At 45.6% G+C, this 12,872-nt stretch overlaps 1 protein-coding gene across 5 annotated transcripts in view; it reads left to right on the plus strand.

Annotated features, from left to right (window-relative positions):
* The first annotated feature begins 258 nt into the window (after nucleotides 1–258).
* The window catches only part of LOC124175280 (protein bric-a-brac 2-like), a 127,155-nt gene continuing 114,541 nt past the window's right edge, over nucleotides 259–12,872 (plus strand). For all 5 annotated transcript variants that reach the window (XM_046555347.1, XM_046555349.1, XM_046555348.1 and 2 more), the window contains exon 1: nucleotides 259–2,338. In XM_046555347.1, coding sequence (XP_046411303.1) covers nucleotides 1,220–2,338 — 1,119 coding nt within the window. In that variant the 5' untranslated portion in view covers nucleotides 259–1,219. The remainder of the gene's footprint in view (nucleotides 2,339–12,872) is intronic.

Genomic DNA, 12,872 nt, shown 5'->3' on the forward strand with positions numbered 1-12,872 from the left:
AGCAGCGTCAAGCAACGCCGGCGAGAGGCCGTCAGGGGCGGTCTTTCGGAGGCGGGGCTTTGCCCTCCGTCCCTCCGCGGCAGCCTCCCTCCCTCCCTCTTTTGCTCCCCCCTCGGTCCCTCTCTGAGAGAGCGACGCGCGGGGCGGAGGGGGTCGGGAAGGGGGAGGGGGGGGGGGGGGGAGGACAGCCGCGCATCCACGCGCCCGCGAACCACGAGCGCCGCGCGCTTTTTACTCCCGGCTCAGTCGCGGCGCGCTCGTCGAACGGGGAGGACCGTATCAGTCGGTATCGTCGATCGTTGTTAACCTCCGCCGCACAGTCTCCCTCCTTCGCAATCGCGGTTTTATTAAACTTCTGCAGTCCCGCAGTAGGTTGTACGCCGCAAAACTGTGGGAGGACAGTAAACGAGATTACGATAAAATTTCATACCGAAGTTGTTGTACAAAGCGAAGTAATAAGACGTATCGGGGAAGGGGTTGAGAGACTCGCGTTAATCAGAAATCGTGATCGTTTTGCTTGCCGTTTGTATTATATATATATGTATATGTACGTATGTGTATATACGAGTATATGTATATCGCGTTCGGTTTTCGTGTAACTTGAAGTATTCGTAAGGACGATATCATTTTCGGACAGTATAATATTCACTTTGTTATCATCATTGGCGAATTCGTGCTTGTGATTATTTATTAAAGTGAGAAACTTGGAATTTTTTTTTTTTTTCTCTTCTAACCCCAGTCGGGTCGAAGATACGATCACGGAAAATGAAAAATCTGCGAAGCATGTCGGAAACGGTGAATTCTGAACTGTGAAAAATTGCTACAAGAGTGACAGGGATCGTTGACGTTTGTAGAGATATATTTGTACGTATGCGTGGTAACTGGGTGACGTTATGTCGTTACAGTGTTGTTGAACGGACTGTCCGCGGTTGAGGGTGTCAACAGAGGGGGGAATACATTGGGGGTTAAACGGACTCGTCGTCGCCTATAGACGTGATTGAACCGTGTTACAGATGGGCGAGTCACCACCGCCGGCTTCGTCGTCGAATCGGAGGTGAGAGAGAGATACAGTGAGAGAGAGACAAAGAGAGAGAGAGAGAGAGAGAGGGCGAGTATCTCGAACCGCAGCTGCCGCACCAAAGCTACAGAGTGCAACGAACGAGGATCAAGGACCGCCTCGGCCGAGGGGCGATAACATCCTCCTGAAATCGGTCGAAAGATGACGCAGCAGAGCGGCGCGGGGTCGCCGCAACAATTCTGTCTCAGATGGAACAACTATCAGACGAACTTGACGAACGTGTTCGATCAGCTACTGCAGAGCGAGAGTTTCGTCGACGTCACGCTGGCCTGTGACGGTCACTCTGTCAAGGCTCACAAAATGGTACTATCGGCGTGCAGTCCGTACTTCCAGGCGCTCTTCTTCGACAACCCGTGCCAGCATCCGATCGTCATAATGAAGGATATAAAGTGGCCGGAGCTCAAGGCCGCCGTTGAGTTCATGTACAAGGGTGAGATAAACGTCTCTCAGGAGCAGATCGGCCCTCTTTTGAAGGTTGCCGAGAGCCTCAAGATACGGGGATTGGCGGACGTGAACAACGAGCAGGAACTCACCACCTCCAGACCGTCCAATGCTCAGGACGAACACTCGTCCGTGTCATCGGGCCCAACCGCCTCTGGGACTAATTCGTCTTCAACGACCGTTCCTCTGCTTCCTGGTCTACCGAGGAAGAAACGACGCAGAGTTTCGGTCGGCGAACGTTCTCCGGTTAATGGTAACAGCCCGGCGAGGGAGGCCGACGAGCATCTTCAGCACTCCGACCACCAGCATCATCATCTGGGCATCGCGGTCGCTGCCGCGGCAGCCGGCGACGGTCAGAATTCCGGATCCGGTGTTCATCCCTCGGCACCGAGGTCTCTCGGCTCACCGACAGCCCCGAGTATCTCCGTAACACCCCAGTTCAGCCTCCACGATCTTCCGGCCTCCCTAACCCTCCCAACGAGCGCTAATTTGCCCCTACCGACAAGCCAGGCATCCCATCCTGTCGCCCACCACGTGTCGGCTCACGTTACTTCCGGGTCCCATCCCCCCCTCAACGCTCAGATCGGATCTCAGCAGCTTTCGGTTCACCATCATCATCACCATCAACAGCAACAGCAGCAGCAGCAGCAGCAGCAGCAACAACAGCAGCAACAGCAACAACAGCAACAGCAACAGCAGCAGCAGCATCAGCAGCAGCAACAGCAACATCATCAACAAACTGGACAGAACTCAGCTCCCGGTGCCGATGACCTCGAGATCAAACCTGGGATTGCCGAGATGATACGCGAGGAGGAAAGAGTGAGTTTTTACAAATTTTTGCAATACATTGTTTTCATCGTTCGATTTCCCATTCGAAAGCGTCTACGATAAGACGGAGACTCACAGAAATCCATCGCTTCTTGGGGTCGAACATCGGGACTGGGATTTTCATTTGTTATTCATGAAGTCGAGAGGCTCGATATCTCGGACCTTGACTTGGACTACGAATCGGCCGATCGTACAGGAGGTCACGTGATACACGTTAAACAGCGCGGGTAAAACGTTATCAGTCCAGAATATTCCCAACTTCCGGTGACGATCGTCGCGGAAATCGCTTTCTAAATTTCCGCCGGAGAGAAAACTACGCAACTAGTACTTGGAGTGAATAAAATCACTGTAAATATTCACTCGGATTTGGAGTTGAGCAGTTTTTTTTACTATCGCTTGGTGATTTTTCATTCCAAGACATATTAGGAGAGAGCGCGGTTCATCCGTGATTCCGTAATTCGGGAATCCAATCAACCGAAACGTGTTTGAACCTTTTCTATACGTGCGCATGTGTACACTCGCATGCAGTTGCTAACTTTTATACCTCTGTCGATATTTTCCTAAGTAAAAAGGTAAAAAGGATCGTCAGGAAAAATTACCCCGTTCAACGATAAATCTTTGCTTGTACAAACCTGCGCGCTGTTGGTTGTCGCAGGTAAGCGGAATTTGTCCGTTTTTCCCCGATCGGAACAGGAGTCACCAAACTCTACCCGATAGCGTATATTATCCCACGAATACGCGAGATACGGTTTCGTTCGTGCATATTTCCTTCGTTCCCGCGGTTTTCGTTTGAATTAGCCTTTTCTCTTTTTATTCTCAACCCGGTATCGCAGATTATACCCACCAACTGCAACCGTAACTTACGAATGTTCGGTACGCGCCCGCTGCTCCATTCTTTATGTAAACGTTGTACGCCTGAACGATAAAAAAAAAAAAGAAAAAACTGCACGATCGATGTGTTCCGGTGCCATTTTGTACCCAAAACAAACATTTACGATTAGTCACAGAGGAAAATTAATTTCGTTTGTAACGTACGCGGCGGCGTGAAGGAACAACTTTGTATCAGAGGTTGCAGAATTATTGTGAGTTTGCAAAAGTGTTCTGAGGTACGATGTGTACTAGGGTGGTTAAATTTTTAACTTTGTGTTATTTTTTTAATTTGCCAATCGACAATTTTGTTGCAAAAGCTTGAAAAAAAAAATTGCACCAAAACTTGGAGAAATTAGGAAAATATTTACAGGTCGCGAACAATTATTGTAATATTTTATATTTATATTTACTCGTACACCTTACGGACTTGTATGTATATATATATTGGTTTTTTGTTTTCTCAGTCACTAAACTTTTCGAGTAGCACCTTGATAGAAAAAAAAAAGAAAAAATAAATGTTGAAAAAATGAACCACCCTGATGCAGACTATGGAATATTACGCATAACGTGCATCCATCCGCGTTTGCGGTTTTGTTCGAAGGACGACGAAGGCTCTCTCTCGAGCCTTGTAATATAAGCCGAACTGACGTGTGCACGCGGTGTATGTTTTAAATATTTAGAAAATTGCCCTTCTAGGAAACCCTGTAATAGCAATACTTAGAATAATCGACGGGTGCGCGCCGAGCGCGTCCACCACACCACTCCCTGCAGAGTCGTCTTTACGACCAGCTTAAGTAGGCTCGACGCCGTCTTTCGGGTTGCCTTTCCTCCGCAACCGCGACTCCCGATGGCCGCGAGAAGAATTCCAGGTTCTTGAAAGCATCGGACTTGCACGTCCCGCTACGCGTATATACGATTATATTTCTTACGCACGGTTTCGCGTGACTTTTCGACAATAAAGATACAATTTCCAATTTACCGAAATACAATCTCAGCGGACCGTCAAGACCAGAGATCCGAAACCAGTTTTTTAATTTTCTAAATGGTGGGAAAAAAAATGCCCGAATTTACGATTCGCAGTTTCGACGATTTTCCGACTCCTTTTTTTTTTTTTCTTTATCGTAACCTCACCGCCACCACTGAGCCGAACAATGGTGATACGTAACGGTGTGTACGCGTATACGGTTGTACGTTTCTGCCAATCCATCTCCGGGCGATTAGGCGTGGGTCGATGGACCACCCTCCCCAGTTTCCTTCCTTCTTTTTTTTTCTTCTTTTTTTTTCCGTTTTTTTACTTTCTTTCCTTTTTTCCTTTTGTCAAATGTATGAATGTCAAATAAATTTCATTTCGTTAGCAGCCGACGCCGCCGTCGTTGTCTGTCCTCTCCCCCCCCCCCCCCCCCTGCGTCGGTGTTGCAAAAAGCGGTAGGAACTGATGAAAGGTGAACTCGAGTGCTGGGTCGGGGTTGGGACGGGAGGAACGGTGGGACCGGCCGATAGAAATTGAATCATACAGTATTCAATTACGCGTAGCGGAATAAAAGGGCCGCGCTTGTCCTCGCGGAATGTCTTTGCCGTAGAGAGCGGCGACGCGGCAACCAACCTTCTGATATTCAAAATCTATATTTATAATACTTGTGTCGAAATTATTGCAGCCTTATTCCGCGAATGCGTGTTTTTTTTTTTTTTTTTTTTTTTTTAAACACCTAATTCATTTATTTATTTATTTCGGGGAATTTTATCCAAGAGATGTTTTTGTCCAGCGGGATTCTCGACGGTTAGCAATTTATTTAGCTCACCGATTCTTTTCTTATTAATTATTCACTCGCCGTTTGCTACAAACTCTGCAGTGATATCGTCACCCTTCTCTCCGTCGTCTTCAACTTCCAAGAGGACGGTACTTACAGGGTGAAATTTGTCGACTCGCGTATCTCGCAACCCCGATCATCACGCTATGGGCAATGTGCTGCCCAGCCCAACCAATTTATTTTATCTCTCGCACGGTCGACCCTTCCCGAATTAATACCGTTATTAAGTAACTCCTGCGGCTTGATCCCTTTATCCGTTTATCCCTCGATACAGTTTACTATTACACGGTGCAGACGCGTTATCAATATCGCAGAGCACAGGAAGAGGACGTTTCATCGACGCGAGTTTAAGGCAAGTGTACCAGTTATTGACCCTGTCCCAATTATTCACCTTTCTTGGTTTGTACATATCCGTTCGATCCTTGGTTCTAAAATTCTAGGTCTAGCAATTGGTTTGTTAGTCATCGAAAATTTGACAATTTTGGAAATTAGAGAAGGGTCGATAGGTGGGCATAAACGTGTCAATAACCGGTACACCAACCTTACGTACCCAATTTCGAAGAAAGACGAACGTTTCACTGGATCCAGGGGGTGAAATTCTGCCAGACTAGGTATCGGTAATAACACCGCGATTAGAATATTAATATCTGGTGATGAACGTGTAGAGTCTATTACCAAGCATCGATAACGGCTAACTAACCTATTATCATGCCGCGTGGTGCGAAGTACGCTCCTTCTCTCCCTCCACGGCACACGTGCATTCGACAATAAACCTCGATAGTTATTGGCGGACCGATAACAGGTGTATTGTGGATTCGCAATCAGTACAGAGCATTGCAGCACCGCGTTGCTGCTGTAACTCTGCCTCTCGATGCATTTCCCTTTATCTTTCGATCATCGTCGCCGCTCATTATCACCAGTCCGAAGAAACATTTCATTTCGTTGTTGGATCCTCCTGCAACGGATGTTCCTTCCACCTCTGACCTCGTTGTGAATCCAATCTCAAGATTTATTCACGATGAAGTTTTTCTCCGTTCTCGCAACTACTTACTTTGGATTAGAAAATTAAAATCTCCAGCTCGGGTGCTGAGTTGATACCGTTGAAGTTAGCGAATCCAGAGAGTGGCCATAATCTGGGTGTTAAACCTGATATTCGAGACTCCCGATAACTCGGGTCGTTACACGATCTCCGTTTACCGTGGTCCGTTTACCTTGCACCGTGTGACGCGTAGCTCTTATATCCGCGTACGTGTAACGTGTTATAATGTAGGAATTACGGTGCGAGGCGTTGCGGGAGGATCGTTATTTTTGGAACTGTATCAACGTGCCTATTCCTCTCTTCTTCTTCTTCAACGTGCAGTGCGTTGCACGAGGTTCCTTGTCCTCGCTCGCCGAGACCACGCAGGAGTTTCGAATTGTTTATTACGTGCCGATTCGAAACAATTTCAGTATACATAATATATTATTCACGTTAGGGTGGTCCTTATTTAGGGTGTTGACGAATTTCTTACGTCCCACCTCCTCAATCAACTTCAAATAATTCTAAAACGATTGCCTAATTTTTTCAGATTTTTACCTCGACTCTAAAAAGTCCGCTTTGTGATCCAAGTTTCTCACGGAAATCAACATGGTAAGAACTTTTTTCCACTCAGTATACATTTCACTGTAAGAGTAGAAAAAATTTGCAACTGTGAGGTTTTAGTCGGCGTTAGTTCTACTGTCTGAAAAAAATACACATCGTCTTACCGGGAAATCTAGACGAATCGCACTTCCTCTGAATAAAAAAAAAATCAAATTTCGAGGGTGTGCAATTCCTCGAAATTGGCTGGTACGATGATGTGTATTTTTTTATTTTTTTTTTTTTTCAGATAGCAATACCAATGACGACTATAACCTCACAGTTGCACATTTTTTTCAACATTCTTCCTCTCACAATAAAATATATATACCGAGAAAAAAAATTCTTACCATGTTGATTTCCGTGAGAAACTTGGATCACAAAGCGGACTATTTTAGAGCTGATGTAAAAAAGTCTGAAAAAATCAGGCGGTTGTTTTCGAATTATTTGAAGTTGATTGGTGAGGTGGGACGGGAAAAATTCGTCAACACCCTAAATGAGGACCAACCTAACGTACGTATACATTATATATATATATGTACACTCACCTCGAAAGTAATTCTTTATTCGATGTTTTTTTACATCGTTAAAGTGCAGGGGACTTTTAACGCGATTTTAATACAGCGCCCCCACCCCCCATCCCCCGTCATTTCTTCGTCTTCGTTTTTTTGCTCTTGCCTTTTGCACCTTATTCACTTAAATATGTTTTTATCATTTTTATTTTTCTTTTTTATTTTTTCTTTCTATCTCGGTCCAATCTTTTACTCCTCATATACAATTATACGTGTCTGCTGCATCAGGCGTGACTGTTCTTCGTTAATTGCTGTTATTATTATGTCTTTATATATATTTTTTTTTTCTATTCGTTTCCTTTCCTTCTTCCTCCACTCTCATCGCTTGTAATTTATTTATTTTTATTTTTCAATTCCTTTTTTTTCTTCTCTCATCCATCTCCTCGCCTCATAGTCCCGACGCTGCTTTTGCCGCCGCTGTTGCTTTTGCTTCTGCTATCGCGTCGCATCATTCTGTATTATTTTCATTTTATCATCAGCAATCTTGGCTAATGCAATTTGCCTCGGCTTCGCTCTCTTCTCTCCCCTCTCCGTTTCTCTCTTCTCTGTACTCCTCCTCGCGTCGCGATTCAACAACGATGTTACTGCGACTACACCGCCACTGCTCTTCTCCCCGTACTGCACAGGCATCCACCACCCCCGCCCCTTGCCGTTTTATTTTATATTTGAATATTTTAGCGCGTTATAAAGGGTGCGCACAGCGGAGAGTCGGAACGTGGGGTTTTTGGATCTGCTGGGTGAAAGAAGAAAGAGGAGAGGAGAGGATAGGAGAGGAAATAAAAAGTTTTAAAAAAAGTACCTCGAGTAGGTGTACGAGAACATCGCGAGCCTATATATAAAATATTACGGTTTCTGGTACAAAAAGAATATTTGAGCAGCGTCGCTGTTCCGCCCGCAGCGAGGCTTTTGCGTTCTTCCTTTTAATTTTTCATTGTTTGGGGGGCGGGAGGGCGGTTTCCACGCGAGCTTTAAACGGGCAGGCATCACGTGTGTCCGTGTGTGTGTGTGTGCAGAGAGGCGGCTAGGCGCTTGGCCAAAACGGGCGTTGATTGGCGCCATGGATATCCGGACGGTGTGGATGTATATGCATAACGTGCGGACCAATTGGCAAAAACGTGACGAAAATAGGAAAGCAGACGTTCGTTGCCGATGCCCGCAACACGCTTTGCGTCGAGCCGAGTTTGTCTGATCACGCCTCCTCTCCTCCCGTTATATATCCTCTTTCAAGGCTGCTGGCTTTTCACTCGCAATCCTGCGCTTTGCCGCGGGATTCGAGATTTCGGGCGGGGATTCCCACGTGCCGACAACTTTTCTCTCGTTTTCCTTTCCTTTTCTTGTATTACTTGGCGACTTTATATATCACACCGACGATTGGCGCGGTGTGAAGAAACGAAAGTCGTGCTTCGTGGCGTACGGATGAAAAAGGAAAGAAAGATGTAAAAACGAAAGAACAGGAAAGGAATAGAAATGATGAGACGACGTTGTATTGTGCGCGTGTATGTAGCACGCGTTGTTACCCTGATCATGAAAAACGCCGCTGCAGGCTACGCGATAAGACCGGCTGATCGTTAGCCAAGACCATTGCTCACGCGACCAAAGAACTCCGCGAGATTCCCCGCTGACAAAATATGAGTCAGCTCATCGATATTGTCGCGTGTAAAACAACTAGCGGTACGATGGTTTGCGGTGCATGGTTGGAGTAGTCGTTGCGCGGTGATGTTCGAGATGATCGACGATCGCACGAGTTGTAACGTCCTCGTCGACAACACTCGTCGTGAACGAACGAAGAGACGTCCTCGTAGGACGAAACGCGCTTATATATACCGACACGATCTCTTGAAACTTGAAAATCAACCGCGCATGCGCGAGTTTTATCGGCCGTTCGTGCAGGCTGGCCATCCCGAGTTCAGTTGATACGAATTTTCGAGGTTAGAATCTCGAATAATTGAGGCAGTGACTCGGAAAGGTTTGGGAAGCATTCGTTATCGGGTCGGATCGTCGATTCTTCGAGGAACGGTCGGAATTTAACGCTTACGCTCTTTGAAAATTCAAACGTACACATTTTGCGTACGTTGGCTCGCCTGCGTCGCGGACAAGAATATCGCTGCCGGAAGATTTCGCGGGCCAATGAGATTTAATTATTCGGCGCGTGCGCGGTTGATTTTCAAGTATCGAGAGATTGTCCCGGTATATGCTGCTGGTACGACTTCTTGGACTTTGTTTCGACTGTGGTAAAGGTAGACGAACCGACGCGAATCGTCTGTCTCTTTCAAGTTTCGATACTAATTCGACGACGCGGTATTTAGCAGCCGTTCAAGTTCATAGAGCCTATCGATTCTTACGGTCATGGAAAAGTTTATCCGCGGTATGATGTGCTTTTTCACACTATCCGCAGTCGTCCGTTCCTGATCTTGTGGTTGGTTCAAACTTTATACTGATAATTGTTACAAGCTCCAATTTATCAAGAAACATTATCTATAGTGTAATTCGAATTGCTGGAAAGTTTGTACTGTACTATTTGTTGCAGTTTTTCATGGTGTCTAGTGGTCTTGAAAATGTCCTTGAATTTTACTTGTCCTTAAAAACTCCCGGCAACTATCCTCGAATTTTCTTGTGTCCTGGTAATATTCTATTCTTAATCTCCTTGAATTTCTTACGGATGTTTAACCAGACACCATGTAATTCTTAATCTACAGTTGCAGCAAAGTAACGCTCATTGGTACGAATGCTTTTAATTCCCGCTGCTTTCAGCGATATATTCGAGCAAAAACGATCTACATCCAGTGATTTTCCGGTTCTCTTTCTTATCGCGGCGTCACGAGTTTTAAACAAAGACCTAAATCTTTGCGATGATGCATAGTAGAAGCGTAATGGAAAGAGAAATGATGATAATTTCAAAATAGAAAACGAACGATGGACTGCAGCGAACTTCTTTAAGAGAGAGAGAAAGAGAGAGAGAGAGAGAGAGAGAGCCAACGAGTGGCTCTGGATGGTGTGTACGTACCTTCAGGTTCCGTGACTATCGTAGGTGGGATTGCAGGTTGACGCTGTGTGCGTTTCGGTTCTTGTTCCGTGTTTTTAAGAGGGACAGAAGCGAGCGCCTTGAAGCTCTTGAGAGACCCTCGGTGCGCGGACACTTTTACTTTTACAAGATTCTTCCGTCTGTGTTTGCGTCTTCCGCTGGCTGTTGGTCTGCTCCACTAACAGCCGGCCGCGTTACGAGGCGCAAAACTTTGCGGGGGGAGGGTTGAGGAAAAGAGTAAGCCATGCCGGGGTGGATAGAGGGGTGAGAAAGAGGAAGAAGAAGCAGAGGAAACCCTTTGTCACTGTGCCAACGTGATGCTGCTGCTGGTAGCAATTTATATACGCGGGAAATTAAAAGAATAGACGCACAGCCGCCAGCTTTGCTCTTCTTTCTCTTTCCATCTTCATCGAGATTATACGCGTTGACTTTCAAGAGCGATTAAAACACCGGGACGTGTCGGAAACCGCCGCCCCCTTTTTTATGAATTAAAAAATCACGAACCAACGACGTGCACACTTTTATACCTAGTAAGGAATCGCGACGTTGGTTCGCCGCGCGTTCGACTTTGTAGTCCAAAAATACAATCCTTGCGGATGAATTTCGTGCGGAGAGCGATTCTAAGTTTCGGATATCATATCGACTCGTTGTGAAGTCTTAATTTCTCAGCTATTCGAATCGTGTAAACTGTGCCTGATGAAGACACTATCTCTAGACTCTGACGGTTTCTTTTGCCGTTTCAAATGTATAGGTAAAGGGAATGAATGAGGTGCTTTTCTCCTTTGATCATCGAATGAATGAATTTTCAAATTATTGTATCTTCGCGATGTCATGGCTCGTTTACCGATTGTCAAAATCAGGGTGATCAAGCCGCGGTTCGGATCGTTATATTTTTACGCAATATCAAAGTCATCCGAGCATTATACGTATACAGTACGAAAGAAGAAGAAGAAGAAGAAGAAAAAGAAGGGTATCGTCAATACGCGATTCAATCCGTTCGTTTCCTGTCCGCGATGCGATTCTACGGGAAAATAACCTCCGGCGTAACTACAAACTTTTATAATATATGACACGTCGGACAGCCTATCTTCCGCGCTATATATAATACCGATGAATGACAGCATAAACACATATATGTATATGTATATTGTATACGACCTCGGGGGTGTTTCTATCGATCCTCCGACGTACGCTAGTCTCGCATATTCCTCGTTATGCTGTAAAGTTCAGAAACAGGGCTCAGTCGGAAATCTTCACAGGCATAGATAATGTTGACCGCCGCGACAGACTGTCAACTGTCAGGAGTCTGTTTTCCGTCACGTTTCTCTTCTCACAGTCGCTGTACATCTTATAATATATCGAATTTTCGTCACCCTGATCGAAAACTTGAATGAAAACTTCAAATCGAGTGTGTTCAACCTGCCAGGTACAGTGAAACTTCCCAATTGCTGACAACATCCGGACTCAAAATATTGTCAGTTATCGAGACGTGTCCGCTATTCAGGATAATTAATAATGTCCGTTAAGAGAAGTTTCACTGTGTCTACCAAAGTGCAATGTGGATAGGAATAGCAGGAAATTGATTGAGTTGCACAAAGAACCCGTAGAATTCTTATGGAAATTGGCTCCTGGTCGAATTGGTTGGATTTTCAGTATGTATTGCGGTACACATCCTACCGAGCAAAAGTTCTCATCGACGCAACTCCCAAAATTCAGTAGTTTCGGAGATAGGTACAGGCTTCGGAAAAAAGGTGTCCAGATTTTTTGATATCTGTGGATTTCCTGATTTTCATGAATTGCAAAGCTTCAATGGGACTTGAAATCAAACAAGACATTCAAAATACTGCACGGACGATTCTCAAAGATAGGCAGGAAGCTGTGATTGATTCCACCCATGAACTCGCTGGTTTACCGGAAGAAAACGCAACGTCGGATTTCGCTTGAAGAAAGAGATGCTTCGATTCTTGCAACAATCGACTTGTCCTGTTTTTCACGCGTATGCGGACTCTCTGCGAATCGACTGTGCAGTTTTCGAGTGATGTATTTGATTTCAAGTCCCCCTTGAAGCTTTGCAATTCGTACGAATCGCATAATCCATGGATATCAAAAAATCCATCCACCCCACTTCCGAAGCCTGTATCTCGGAAACTAGTGATTTTGGGACTTGTGTTCATAAGTACTTTGCGGGTCGGTAGGATATGTACTATACTACATACCGAAAATACAGCCAATTCGTTCGAAATCAGGCACAGTCGGTTCGGTTTTCACTTTTCCAATCCAAGTCGATGCGACGACGAATGAATTATACCTGGACGGTCTTACGGTCTTGGTCGTGGAAACGGAAAAGGAAACGTTAGGAAGCCGGGGTGAATACTTGCAGCGTGCCGAAGCGACGGGACGGCTTGCAGTTGCGGTCTGTTCATCCGGGGGTGGATTATTAATGACTGGTGGGTAATTGAGTCGTTAATATTTAAGGGATCCTACCTCTACGAGGCACTCGTCGTGTTTAACACTATTTTCACGCGTCCATTCGGTTCGGTCTTATTGGAAATTTTTCCGCCAGTAGCGTGAAATATCGAATATGGAGGGTGGCGACAGATCGGAAAAACTGGGAATTGTCAGGGAAAATTCTTCA

The sequence above is a fragment of the Neodiprion fabricii genome, chromosome 2 (assembly GCF_021155785.1).
Source record: "Neodiprion fabricii isolate iyNeoFabr1 chromosome 2, iyNeoFabr1.1, whole genome shotgun sequence".
Taxonomy (NCBI): Eukaryota; Metazoa; Arthropoda; class Insecta; order Hymenoptera; family Diprionidae; genus Neodiprion; species Neodiprion fabricii.